This window comes from Lynx canadensis, chromosome E3 (assembly GCF_007474595.2).
Source record: "Lynx canadensis isolate LIC74 chromosome E3, mLynCan4.pri.v2, whole genome shotgun sequence".
In the NCBI taxonomy this organism is placed as follows: Eukaryota; Metazoa; Chordata; class Mammalia; order Carnivora; family Felidae; genus Lynx; species Lynx canadensis.
In genome coordinates this window covers 14,864,805-14,879,505 of record NC_044318.1, presented here as the reverse complement: position 1 = coordinate 14,879,505, position 14,701 = coordinate 14,864,805, and the positions used below count along the sequence as shown (strand labels likewise).

The window sequence follows — 14,701 nt, the reverse complement described above, 5'->3', positions numbered from 1 at the left end:
AAAGGACTCCATGGGCACATTTCCGGAGGGGGCTGGGTAGGGGACTATCCACCCGCTCTTTATTTTTACTTTTTACCGAATAGGGTGGGGAAAGTGCGCCCACGTGAGCCTAAGGGCACGCCCGCCAGTGTGTGCGTGTGCGCCCGCGGAGACACCCCGGGTCCTTGATTGGATGCCTGTTTACACCTGACTGCCCAGCCCTCGGGGGGTCTAACGCTTTCTGGAGAGTGTTTGGGAGGGTGTGTGTTTGAGGGTGGTGGCGGAGATTCCCCTCTCCCATGATCCCCCGCGGCGGGGCCGGGACCTTGGCACGGTCCGCAGGGAGTGGAAGCTAGTCCGGAGCGCGGGAGGGCGATCCGCAAGCCGCGCCCGCCCGGCTCCGCCCCCTGTAGCCGGCCCCGCCCCTCTCCCCTGGCCTGGCGGGCGCCGACACCGCCCCTCGCTCCCAGCATGCCGTGCGGCAGCGGCGGCGCGGCGGGCGGAGCCGGGAGGCGGGGAAGCCGTGGCTGTGTGAGCGTGAGCAGCCGCCGCCACCGCCTCCTCCTCGTCGTCCTCTTCCTCCTGGGTCCCGGCGTCGCGGGCCGCGCTCGGCCCTGGAAGAAACGTCGCCTCCCCTTCCTCCGCCTCCCCCTCGCGGCGTTGCTCCCGCCTCCTCGTCCTGCGCTGCGGGCTCAGGCGGAACCCGGAACGGCCGTCCGCCTCCCCCGCCCTCCGCCGCCTCCTCCTCCTCCTCCTTCTTCTTCTCTTCGGCTTCCTCCTCTACCCCAGGCGGGAGCGGAGTGTCGGCGGCGGTCGGTTCGGGCGGCGACTCGCGCTTCTTTGGGCGGCGGCGCTTGGCCATGTCGTGTCGGGGAAGGTAATGAGCCGCAGAGCCCCGGGGTCTCGGCTGAGCAGCGGCGGCGGCGGCGGCACCAAGTACCCACGGAGCTGGAATGACTGGCAACCCAGGTGGGTGAGCCGGCGCCTAGCCCGCCGCCCCGACCCCGGGCCCCGCCTCGGGCGGGCCGAGGCCTAGGGCCATCCGGCTGGGAGGCGCGGCCTAGGCCCTCCACCCCCCCAGGAACCGAGCGCGGCTTCCTGGGTCCCCTCCCGCCCCTGCTCGGGGAGGAAGGCCGCTGGGAGGCGAGGCCTAAATGTCTCCCTGCCACTGCATTTCAGCCCCAGGGCTGGAGCTGAGACCAGGGCGCCCAACGAAGGCACTGGCCTAGGAGTTGGGTCAAGGAGGGTGAAGAAAGGGGCATGGTGGTGGTGGGGGACTCTGGTTACCACCCACCAAGTTGGAATTGGAGTTGGGGAATCCTGGGAGTCCAGGACCCTCTGTGTTACTCACTCACTCCCTTGGTCCCTTACACTCTCAGCACCCACGTAAAAGAGCTTCTTAACTGTGATTCTCTTCTGTGAGCCCCCCACGTGTTAATATTTCAAAAAACAAAACCCCCAAACACTCCAAGGCTTTATTGTGACTTTAGGCAGGGCAGTTGTGGGGCGTGAAATGAGATTGTGACTGTGTTAATGAGGCTGACCCACCCCGGTCCTGGGAAATGAAGTTTTCCCCAAGTGCAGGGGCAGTTACCCTGGTGGAGAGCAATTCATACTTGGACTGTTGAGCAGGCACTAAGAGGAGTAGAGAATTTTCTCTTGCATGGAGGGCATTTGATCTCAGACTGCTTTGGGGCCTTTTTGGAATTGAACATATTAGGAGCATCACCTTTTTACATATATATACAGTTTTTGTGTCTTTCTGATTAATCATGAGGCACTTGTGCCTAATTTAGGTGTGAGTGCCTAAAAGAACTCCCTAAATGTATATAAGGTTTTAGGGTTAGTGGATTCATGGAGTTTTCATACTTTGAAGCGCACTTGAATTATGATTGTCCTGAAACTGGCGAAATAAGTGTTAAGACACTTGGGATGACTTCCTTCCTCGTGGTTATATGTAACTTCAGTAGTGCTGGAAATAATAATTTGTTCAGATGTTAGAATGTAACATTTTAAGAGGATGGAAAAGTCTTTTGGATGAGGGGTGGTACACCTCTTACTCTGTTTAATATATCTTCCCAAACCCTGTGTCTGTTGAGAACATTTGTGTGTAAGAGTTAATGCCTGACTCTTGAATTGAGATGTTAAATAGTTTTAAAAAATTGAAAAGTACAGCTTTACTTGTCCTTTACCACTTAGGGTTTGTGAGTGCTTTAAGTACTATCAACTGACTAGTTTAAGTAAATTGATAGTAATTAAATTATCTGTAATTGACATTCTTAGTTTTGTACTTTCATTGAAATGTGTGAAGTAGTTTTTGTTTTCGAATCTAGTAAATCAGATGATTAAATGAGCTTGAATTTGACATTTGACAGCCTTAGATGGTAGATTTCCCATTATTTTTCAGTATTGTGGTCAGCATATGTAAAGTATAAAAAAGCATCCCTTTAGAGGACTAAATAAAGTGCTCACAAATAGTCCTAGAGCTTTTGGAAAAGAATAACTTGTAACTTTTAATTCTAAATAAATGGAGAAGCAGAGTTGCAGCCACCTGCTGGGGTCACTTGACTGCATTTGACAGATATGAGGCAGAATGGGTTATATATTTATGGAATATGTATGTGGATTATTAATATTGTCCATATCTTCTTTTATGTGTTCTGTTTCATGGCTGTGGTGTGCTTGTTGGGGGGACGGTGTTAGCTTTCTGTGAAGCTAGGCTCTGTAACCAAGTCTCAGAACTTTATGCCTAGGTAGAGGATACTGTGAGATATAGTTGGTTACACAGAGTAACAGTTGGTTAGGATGTTGGAAATACCTAACTTTTTTTTGTAGAAGAGGGAACAGAGAAGGACGGACAGTACCCCATAGCAGAAGTTGATTTATCTGTGGGGTTGCCATAGTTGTTTTGTTAAAAAGTAAAGAACCTTGTTTGCCAATCATAAATTTTCATAAGTTTGTGGTGGGTTATTCTGTCTCCTCTTCAGAAAGGTGACAGATTCCAGTTAACTGACAAATGGAACTTCATCTTCCTCTTTGTTTAAATGGAGATTTATTTTTCTAAACATCTTCAAATGTAGGCAGATTCCTTATGGTTCATGTGAATTATTTTGGTTTTTTAAAAAATTATTTGTCTTTCTATACCATTACTTGTCTGATTTTGTTTTTCTTAGATTTAGACTTTTGAACAAGTGGGATTTAAAAAAGCAATTCTTGGGGTGCTTGGGTGGCTCAGTCAGTTGAGCGTCTGACTTCGGTTCAGGTCAGGTTCAGGTTGTGATCTCGCGGTCGTGAGTTGGAACCCCGCGTGGGGCTCTGTGCTGACAGCTCAGAGCCTGGAGCCTGCTTCAGATTCTGTGTCTCCCTCTCTTTCTCCCCTTCCTGTTCACGCTCTTGTCTGTCTGTCTGTCTGTCTCTGTCTCTCTCAAAAATAAATAAAGGGTAAAAAAAAAAAATTAAAGCAACTCTTGTTGGTTTCTTTTCGTGTTAGTTTGTCAGTCTGGAAACCAACTGTTGAGTCAGTCATGGCCACACGTGATACTTCGCACATACTGACAGGAAGTGTTCCAGGTGGCTGAATAGACTAGTGTCATATGGCAACAGAATAAGCCCATCTTTGCTAGAAGCATACCTTTAGCAGAAAGCGTTCATATAGCACTGGTTGATAGTCTTCCTCTTCATTCACTCTAGTGTCAATTAAGATTTATGAATGATTAGGCAAATGAGTAGTTTTGTCATTGCCACTAGCCAAAGTATGTCCTTTTCTTGACTTTGTTTTGGAATATGATCTTCCAGTTGTACCAATCAAGATAGAGATCAGAATGACTTGTTTTAAAAATTAAATGTATAATTATTATACACTTTAATACTCCAAAATGGCATGACTAATTTGACATTGGAGTCAAAGATCAGTTCAAACAAGAGGAAGCATTCAGGTAAAGAGAAAACAAGATTTTGCTTCTGTACTTTGGAATCTTAGGACTTTATTTAACAGATTTACAATGGGTATCTTACAGTGCCCAAACTTGTCATCTTTCTACAGTTCTCTAACGATGAAACTGTATCTTAAAAATAGCTTCCATTTTTGGTAGAATGTAGACAGATTAAAGTTTTCAAAAGTACAAATACCTTTATCCTCCATTGTCACAGAGCAAAAAATAGGAAGAGTGCTGTGAAGATAGAAAAGTCAGAAACTGGTATGTCTGGCATTGTGAGAAGCTGGGTTTTTGAAACCAGAGTTGTCTATTTGTTGTTGTTGTTGTTTTTAATGTTTATTTATTAAGAGGTGGCACAAGCAAGGGTCAGAGAGGGAAACAAGATCCAAAGCAGGTTCTGTGCTGATAGCACAGAGCCCCGTGTGGGGCTTGAGCTCATCAACCAGGAGATCATGAGTTGAAGTCTGATGCTTAACTGACTGAGCCACCCAGGTGGTTCTGTCTGTTTAGCTTTTTATGAGTCTGTATACCATTTGATGTCCATAGGTACATGATATAGTGAAATACATAAAGGAAAAATTAAGTGGAGTTACATATTTTATAACTAAAGATAGAGCTTTAGTTTAATAGAATGTAACGATTACCAATTCTGTACCGCAGATTTTCGAGTACGCTATGGAGGTTTATCAGATAACTCTGTATGGGTGTTTAATTTGTGGGGAGAGTTTGTTTTTTCCATTATAAAATAAACCATCTGCGCATGTTAGTAGCAGGAGATTATGTAATATTCTAATTCAATGAAAATATTTGCTTTTAGGAAATATTGATCCTTTAGGGATTTTTATGACTGATAGTGCCACTATCTTTAAGGAGGTTATAGGTTAATATGGGAGAAAAGACTTTGAAATGGTGAAGTATTATATGGTTATGAAGTGGTATATAATTTTTGATTTAATTATTTTTATGTGTAATTAATAGGGTTTAAAACCTGGAGAGTCAGGATGTAAAGCTATACAGATGAATAGGGGGCAGTGGGGCCGTGAAATTGATTTGTACTTTTTTGACAGTAATTGGGGAGGGGTCTCAAAAAAGAAAGTAAAATAAGCAAGTGGTCCTTGGTAAAATATTTCCATTTTGATGAGAAGGATGGGGTACTTTTGAGTGATACAGATGAGATATAGCTCAAGAGCTATATTGGAGCTGTATGGTGGGCCTTGAATCCGTACCTTACAGAGACTGCTAAGGACCTGAATATTTTGTTTATAAATCATTATTTAAATTCATACAGAAGTATTCAGCCCAGTATGTGGGAATTTCCATAAGCAAAAGCCCCTCATGTGTTTTCTGGTGTTGATTATGATCACTACAGTGATACTTTTTATCTACTCACACTTCAGTTTAGGTTAGGACACTTAGATGGAATGTTCATACACAGAAAATGGAGTGTGGTCTGTGGTGTCTTGTGAACGGTTAATTCTCACAATCTTTTTTTTTTTTCCTCCCCTGTATTCCTTACACTATTCCTTTTATTCTGGTGACTTAATGAGTAAGTCAGAACTGCAAACCTGTATCTCCTACTCTCCTTCACCCATTTTGCCTATTCCCCCACCCTGCTCCCCTTTGGCAACCATCAATTTGTTACCTGTATTTATGGGTCTGTTTCTGCTTTTTGTTCGTTGGTTTATCTGAATTCTCACAACTTTTAGATTTGAGATTTCTTGCCTTCACTGCCTGGCATATAGTAGACACTTGCTTACTTGCCTTTCTTATTCTAATCACCTAAAATAAATCCCTGGGGTTCTTTTCAGTGGCCCTCGCTTTATGGATTCACACAAGTAGTCATTTGTTTGGTGTCTCTTCTTATTTTGGTTACCTGTCTTTGGCTTTTGAAAGTTTTTCATTTTTTTTTTTAATTTTTTTTTCAACGTTTATTTATTTTTGGGACAGAGAGAGACAGAGCATGAACGGGGGAGGGGCAGAGAGAGAGGGAGACACAGAACCCGAAACAGGCTCCAGGCTCTGAGCCATCAGCCCAGAGCCCGACGCGGGCTCGAACTCATGGACGGCGAGATTGTGACCTGGCTGAAGTCGGACGCTTAACCGACTGCGCCACCCAGGCGCCCCCTTGAAAGTTTTTCAGAACCCATTTTGTTTTGGGGACTACAAAATAAAACATCCCCTTTTGTGTAGAGGCGGGACAGTAAAGATTACAGACATTTTTTGGTTTAATTTCCATGTGAAATACTCAAGCTTATTACATTTTATTTTATTTTTTTTTAATGTAGAGTGTAACCTATTCTTATTGAGACGTTTGTATTTTTATAGTGTTAGTTTTCCTCCACTTGTATTAGTTGATTGTAATTTTTTTGAATACTTTTTTATACTGGACTGTGTTACTTTTTTTTAGATGAAATTTACTTATGTATAGATCTTACGTTCAGTGAATTTTGACAAAATGTATATACCTGGGTAACCATGACCCCACTTAGGATACAGATAAGCATTGATTTTTCAGATGGATTACACTCCTCCCCGCCCCTCAAAACAAAACAAAACAAAACACATACACACAAACAAAAAACACCGCACTGGCAGAGTGTATGGGTAGATCTTGCCTTAAAATTTGCTGTAGAAAGGAAATCTTTGAATATTCTTAGGACTTATTACCAATTTATAGTTTCTGTGGATTGGTAATCTTGTCATGTTCTTTTCTGTTCTTTTTCTTTTGCTATAAACATATTTTCTTGGGATATCTAAAGATCCTGTGTAAAAACAGGTGGAGGCTCCCTTGTTAACTTTTTTAGGCATCTTAGGACACATGAGAGCTCTTCTTGGTTGAGTTTAGTCCTATCAGCTACAGGTTCATGGACTTTTCTCTACCATCTTGATACCTATTGTTGCTTTCTTTTTCATGCTTTTCCCCAGTCTAAACCTTGTACTTCCTTTAACTCCCCTACCTGGCTACCTCTGCCCTCTGTGATCCCTCTTCTGTTACAACAGGTCTACAGTGAAAGCTAACTGCTTATCACTTCAGTGATTGATCTCTTAAGTCCTTGAGGGCTGAGCCTGTCTTTTTCTCCCCTTTCTGTGTCTTACTTGCCCTAAAGCACTCCTGAAGTTCATTTCTGCCTTAGGGCCTTTGCATGTACTGTTCTTGCTGTGTAGCTACTGCATAGATTGCTCTTCTCAGAGTATGGTGACCTGGATGCCCTTCTGTTGTCCCAGCCTAAATGTCACCCCCTCACTGAGAAGAAGCAGCTTTCTCTGACATTTCATCTGGGGTTTTCTTCATAGCACTTAACTATCTGAAAGTTTCATGTGTGTCTTCCTCCAAAAAACAGCCTTCATATGTGCATGCGTTTTGTATAATGGTTCGACCTCTGCGTCCCTTCTTACCTCCTAGTGCATCAGTTAATAGTATACACTCTAGAGGCACCTGGCTGGCTCAGTTGATAGAGCATGCAACTCTTGATCTCAGCATCGTGAGTTCAAGCCCTACGTTGAGTGTAGAGCTTATTTAAAAAAAAAAAAAAGTATACACTCTATATTTGAGTGTTCTTCCTCAAGTAAATACATGAAAATGAAATTCTGCAAGTTTGTTTTTGTGTTTAGTGTTAACTCTAGCTTACAACACAGAAGCTATGAGAGGCATTTTGAAGGGAACTGTTCCTGGTATAGCAGCCTGGTTAGCCTGAGGCAGCAGTAAATTAAGCTGATTGAACGGGTTTAAAGAGACAGTGTTCTAGTAGCCTGAGATGGCCAGATCTTTTACAGAAGGAAGAATATGTTCATTTAAGAAAGAATATGAATATCCATCTTGAAAAAATACGTTGCTCACATATTTGAAGTTCTTTTACAGGGGCATCAGGGTGGCTCAGTCAGCTAAGTGTCTGACTTCGGCTCAAGGTTTGTGGGTTCGAGCCCGGTGTCGGGCTCTGTGCTGATGACTTCAGATTCTGTGTTTCCCTTTCTTTCTCTGCCCCCCCCCCCCCCCCCGTAGTGGTCGCGTGTGTGTGCGTCTCTCTCTCTCTCAAAAATAAACATTAAAAAATATTTTAAAAAAAGTTCTTTTACACCTTGACATTTTATCCTGTATCTATTGTATCTATTTGGACATTATTTAAACAATCTGATCACTGAAAAGTTAAGCACTGGGTTGTGCCTTCTGACATTCCAGTAGAATACCTGAGTCCTTGTGTGCCTGCTGATTGGGGGAATGACTGAAATCAAAATTTTCAAGAATCAGGGGTACCTGGCTGGCTCAGTCAGTAGAGCATATGACTCTTGATCTCGGGGTCCTGAGTTCGACCCCCCACTTTGGTATAGAGCTTATGTAAAAAAAAATTTTTTTTCCCCCAGAATCAACAGATTTCCCAACATGGTAAATTACTTCTTTCATATTAATTTTCACACCCTTTCAAAGAAGGGAATTGTATTCTTGTTGGAAATCATTTTTTTGGAGCTTAATTTGCTATTCATATTACATAGTATGTTTAGGATCTCATGTTTATTATTTAAAAACCTCTTAAAGGCTTTTTGTGTTCATTTAAAAGACGTTTTTTCAGAGGTTTCTGGTGTCAGAATTAATTATTTTTTTTCTTTTTTGGTATGGAACTACCTCAGTTATGTTATTTTTTGTTTACAAGAAGCACTACTTTAAACACATTTTTTTTAAATGTTTATTTTGAGAGAGGGAGAGAGAGCGTTTGGGAACGCAAGCAGGGGAGGGGCAGAGAGAGGGAAAGATAGAATCTCAAGCAGGCTCTGTGCTGTCGGTCAGCACAGTTTGACTGGTCAGATGGAGCTTAACTGATGGAGCCACTCAGCGCCCCCCCCCCCCACTACATTTTTCCCTTATACGTTATTTTAGCATCTTAAGGAACCTCAGGAGTGCTCTTATGGTTCACAAGAAAATTGTTAATGGCTCTGCAGTGGCCTGCGATAATTATGTACTCATGTATTTGTCTGCAAGTTTTCAACAAATATTCTTTTGGGGCACCTGGGTGGCTCTGGTAAGTGTCCAACTCTTGATTGCGGCTTAGGTTGTAATATTGAAGTTTGTGACTTCGAGGCCCTGTGTTGGGCTCTGTGCTGACAGTGCAGAACCTGCTTGGCATTCTCTCCCTTTCCCGCCCCTCCCTTGTGCAAGCACGTGCTTTCTCACTCTCTCTCAAAATAAACTTAAAAAAATTTTTTTAAATTAAAAAATGTTGTTTAACTTAGTATTTATTAGATCTTTATTTTTGGTAGCATCCAAAATACTTAATACCTTTCCTGTTGAATAGGGAGAAGCCTCCACTAATATATATACTGACAAATATTCATTTTTTCCTCCATGTATAACAGCATTGGCACCATTTTTTTTTTTTTTTTACTGAAGCTCTTTGAATTTAATTTTTCCTTTTTATTTGACTTTGTTCATTGAAAATTTGTTTTTACTACCTTCTCTTTAGCGTTTTAATCTTCTATTTGTTTATTTATTGAGAGTGAGAGACCTTGTGTGCCTGTGGGGGAGGGGCAAAGGGAGAGGGAGAGAGAATCCAGTGGGCTAAATGACCAGCTTGGAGCCCAAGCTCGATTTGGGAAACCTTGAGATCATGACCTGAACCCACATCAAGAGTTGGATACTTAACTGACTGAGCCATCCAGTTGCCCCTAATCCTGATTTGAAAAGATGGGTGTGTTTATGTGTGTGTGTGTGTGTGTGTGTGTGTGTGTTTGGACAAATTTTAAATGCGATCTTGGCATATTTAGTTCTTTGAAGCAACCCATGAACGACTCTTGGTGTTCAGCCTCTTGAAGGTTTCCCTAGTTTATATTCCTGATAATATGACCGCTGGAATTCCTCATCTGAAGTGTAATGCTTTATTTTCAGACTCCTTGTTTTGATTGGACATTCAGATTCATTGCCCTAATGACAAGATTCTATGCTGGCTTTCTGAGATTTGCCAGAATTCAGACGGAAAAACCTATTAATTTTAGGAAAGATGTCAAATTTTTGTCCTCTATAGAATGGGACTCTGATTAGGTTAGATTCTGATTAAAAAATCCCAAAGATGATAACCAGTATCACATTTGGTGCAGTTAAATTTTTTTTTTTAATTTTTTTAACATTTTTTTAACGTTTATTTATTTTTGAGACAGAGAGAGACAGAGCATGAGCAGGGGAGGGGCAGAGAGAGAGGGAGACACAGAATCTGAAACAGGCTCCAGGTTCTGAGCTGTCAGCACAGAGCCCGATGCGGGGCCTGAACTCACGGACCGCGAGATCATGACCTGAGCCGAAGACGCTTAACCGACTGAGCCACCCAGGCGCCCCTGGTGCAGTTAAATTAATATATACATTCAATTGAAAACATCCTGGATTTTCTGTCCTCAAAAGATCGCTTTTCTTGCCTGTCCTATTCTTTGGGTACACATGAAGAAAAATGAAAATGTAGCAGGTTTCCCAACAACAGGATTATGAAACTTGAGATCCAGTGTTTCTTCTTCAGTCAGGTTTAAAGGACCCTACCTGGGCATCCAGCTGCCTCAGTCGGTAGAGCATGAGCCTCTTGATCTCAGGGTTGAGTTTGAGCCACACGTTAAGGGTAGAGTTTACTTAAAAAAAAAAAAAAAAAAAGGAATCTACCGTCAGATACATTTTGTATTGGGGCGCCTGGGTGGCTCAGTGGGTTGAGCATCCGACTTTGGCTCAGGTCATGATCTCACAGTTTGTGGGTTTCAAGCAGGCTCTGCGCGGGGCTTGAACTCACGAACTGTGAGATCATGACCTGAGCTGAAATCAAGAGTCAGGAGGCTTTAACCTACTGAGCCACCCAGGTGTCCCAGGAAGCTTTTGTTTAAGTGGCCTGTATCGTGGAGTTACTGTAATACTAGTATTCCGTTTTTACTGTTCTTATTAGGATATAAAAATTACACCAGTAGTGCTGTTTTCCCCACTTTGAGTTCATTTAAAAATCTGGTTTCTGTCTTAGTGTAATTGCATTGGAGAAGTTAGAAATAGAACTAGGGTGTTTTATGTTCCTCTCTCAGGTGTATTTATTTTTAAGAATATGTGCATTTTTAGTATTGATCCTTCACAAATATTTATCTTAGGAGAGGCTGGTGTCATGAAAATAACAGTGGACTAAAAATGGGTAGACAAAAGTCCTTTGTACTGACACTACCCAGCTGTTGCCCTGAAGAGGTAATTCTTGCCTTCCCTAAGATGTAGGGTTGTGAAGGTTAAAGTTTGGAAAATTACTTTCAAAATTATTGAAGTGCTACACAAATGCTGTTTATGTTGCCATGTCTGATTCAAATCTGGAATTTTAAAGATCCTTTTTTTTTTTTTACCTCTTCCTCAGAAAGTTTCAGGATTCACTACACACTTGTACACACGCACTAGTTCAGTTTTCTCTTCTAGTACTTTGTATGCATGTGTGTAGTCATTCTAAGAATTTCATAAGGAGTATTTTATGAAATAACACTTTATTTCATAAAATAAATATGGGATTTATTTTCTATTTACGTGGGAATGGGATATATGAATGGGAGCACATGTCATTGTTAAATTTCTATTAGATGTGGCATATATGATGTTTGATATTATTTATATGAAATATTGTGATATATAACTGATATCTATTAAATTGGTGGTTATGCAGTTAATTGCTCTTCAGTATAATAGTGGTTCTCTTGCTACATTTTTTAGTATGCTGCCATAATCTAAGCCTATGTCAAGTTGGCTAATGAGGAATTGGACTGTGAATCTGCATAATTGTCTATTTTTTCTCTGTGTCTTACTATTCGCACTTTAAGAACTTGATACCTGTTAAAATTATGAGCCAGGGGAAAAAAAATCTCCTCTTTGTAACTATTTGCATAAATTAGAGGGCAGGTGCCAATGGAATTAAATAAAGAAAGGTAGATTAAAAGGTAGTTTGTACCTTGCCCTTGCCTAACTTTTATTATACAGCTGGAATTTGAAGAACTAATTCTTTTTTTTTTTTTTTTTAATTTTTTTTTTCAACGTTTATTTATTTTTGGGACAGAGAGAGACAGAGCATGAACGGGGGAGGGGCAGAGAGAGAGGGAGACACAGAATCGGAAACAGGCTCCAGGCTCTGAGCCATCAGCCCAGAGCCCGACGCGGGGCTCGAACTCACGGACCGCGAGATCGTGACCTGGCTGAAGTCGGACGCTTAACCGACTGCGCCACCCAGGCGCCCCAAGAACTAATTCTTTAAGAACACCAGTTGAATGCTGCGTTGCTCTCCCTTTCTCCCACCATCTAGTATTAATTTTTTTTTTTACGTTTATTTATTTATTTTGGGTGAGCGGTGGGCGGGGTCGGGGATAACAGAGAAAGAGGGAGAATCCCAAGCAGGGATTGAACTCATGAAAATGTGAGATTGTGACCTGAGCCGAAATCAAGAGATGCCTAACTGACTGAGCCACCCAGGCATTGCAGGTATTAATGCTTTGTTTATTTATTTATTAAAAACTTTTTTTGATTATTTTTGAGAGAGAAAGAGACATAGTACGAGCAGGGGGGGGCAGAGAGAGAGAGAGAGAAAGAGAGACAAACAGACGGAATCTGAAACAGGCTCCAAGCTCTGAGCTGTCAGCACAGAGCCAATGCGAAGCTTGAACCCACTAACTGTGAGATAATGACCTGAGCCAAAGTCAGAAGCTTACCAAGTGAGCCACCCAGGCGCCCTGGTTAATGTTTTAAAGGGGGTAGGGAGGATGGATCGTGGGATCATGACAAGGATATATTCTGCCAGTGTAACAGTTTGGAGTACATTAAAAAAATAAATAAACCACATGTACCTTCTAAACAAAGATAGGAATAAATTTTATATCATTGTGAGACATATACATTATTATGCTATCCTGAGTTTTTACTATTTTAAATTATGGTGCGATAAATTTACTTAAAGTGAGTAAATGCATCTTCTACAGAACTTCATATTTAGAAACATTGATTTTTCTCCTTTGTTGTAAAAGGGAATTATGAAAGTTTCTTATTTTAAAAACACCTAAACCGATTAATGTGTGTCTAGTGTAAAATCTAATGAGAAAAAGTCGCTTAAGTGATCATTTTGAACAGTTTCATAGTTTTCTTAAACTTAAGACTAAATAGTTTTCTTTTTTAAGGTCTTATATTTTTTTGAGTAATCTCTACACCCTGTGTGGGGCTCAAACCCACAACCCAGAGATAGAGTGGCACATTCCACCAGCTGAGCCATCCAGGTGCCCCAAGGCTAAATACTTTTAAATACCTCAATATATTTCTTGCTACTACTGAGCACAGTGGGAGCATTGTTTCCTAGCACTTGATTGCTGCTTCTACTATGTTTCCGTAACTACCACAACTGTCTTCTTTTAATAAATTTTCCTATAGTTAGAAGAATAGTGTGATTATTCTGAAAAGTATCTTTCTTTCCCAGCTACTTGATTTAGGGGACTATATTTTTTGAGATTTGTCTATCGAATCTTTTTATTTATATTCAAGGATAGGAAGTAGTTATTTCAAGATCGCCTCTAAAGCAGAAGTCCCAGTACTTAAGTAGAGAGTTTATCGTACATATTTACCCCTGATTACACGTAGTATGTTTCTTTACTGTTGCACCCCAGGATATCTCAGGAGATCCGTCTTGTAGGTGTTATTGGAGATGTTGAGAGGAATCAGAGTCCATTTAAAATTTGCTACTTGTATTGGGGTGCCTGACTGGCCCAGTCTGTAGAGCTTCCTACTCCTCATCTCAGGGGCATGGGTTCAAGCCCCCCCCCCCCCCACATTGGGCATGGAGCCCTACTAAAAAAAAATCTACTTGTCGTCTTCGTATAATGTTGGTAAAGTTAGACATAGAACCAAGGTGTTTTAAATTCTCTTCTAAGTTTTTTTTTTTTTTTTAATGTACATTTATTTTTTAAGAGGGTTGGGGCAGGGGTCATGTGTATAATTTGAGAATGCTCTAAAAGTATTTCTGTTAATAACTTCCTCTTTGTTAAGAATCACGGGTGTGGAATATGAAACTCAGTAAGTGCCTTTTCCATATTTACCATCATATTTAAGATATGTTACTTACTAAGGGGTACATGGAATATTGCTATTCTGATACTCTAAAACCTTGACTGTGCCCAAGATTTGTAGGGTGTATCATACCATTAGGCAGTAGTGCCTAACTTGGTAATAGTTTTTTTAACTGTATCTAAATTGCATAACATTTTCTTAATGTGTTACAAGTAATTTTTGGCAACCACATCATTTTTCTTGACCAGTGTCACCTGTAAAAAAAAAAAAAAAAGGTGGTAGTGATGTTTATCTTTTACACAGTACATTTATTTTTTTTTTTTTTTAAATTTTTTTTTTTTCAACGTTTATTTATTTTTGGGACAGAGAGAGACAGAGCATGAACGGGGGAGGGGCAGAGAGAGAGGGAGACACAGAATCGGAAACAGGCTCCAGGCTCCGAGCCATCAGCCCAGAGCCCGACGCGGGGCTCGAACTCCCGGACCGCGAGATCGTGACCTGGCTGAAGTCGGACGCTTAACCGACTGCGCCACCCAGGCGCCCCCACAGTACATTTATTTTTAAAAGACACCACAGTGCTTTTTAGAATTATCTTTAAAGGGAAAATTTTAAATATGTAGTTGTTGGAGAATCTCACAAGCATGTCAATCCCTTGATGGGATGTGCTTGAATCTTTTAGCTAGAGGAATTTTATCTGAATAACTCTATAGTCAGTATTTGCCTATTTTCAGGACTTTTTAAAGATGGTCGCACACATTTTTAT

At 41.3% G+C, this 14,701-nt stretch overlaps 1 protein-coding gene across 2 annotated transcripts in view; it reads left to right on the top strand.

Moving 5' to 3' along the window:
• Positions 1 to 542: 542 nt before the first annotated feature.
• Positions 543 to 14,701, top strand: part of SMG1 (SMG1 nonsense mediated mRNA decay associated PI3K related kinase) — a 104,511-nt gene continuing 90,352 nt past the window's right edge. The window contains exon 1 of one of the 2 annotated variants that reach the window (XM_030300678.1): positions 543 to 948. In XM_030300678.1, coding sequence (XP_030156538.1) covers positions 860 to 948 — 89 coding nt within the window. In that variant the 5' untranslated portion in view covers positions 543 to 859. The remainder of the gene's footprint in view (positions 949 to 14,701) is intronic. The other variant, XM_030300680.1, reaches the window with a different exon arrangement.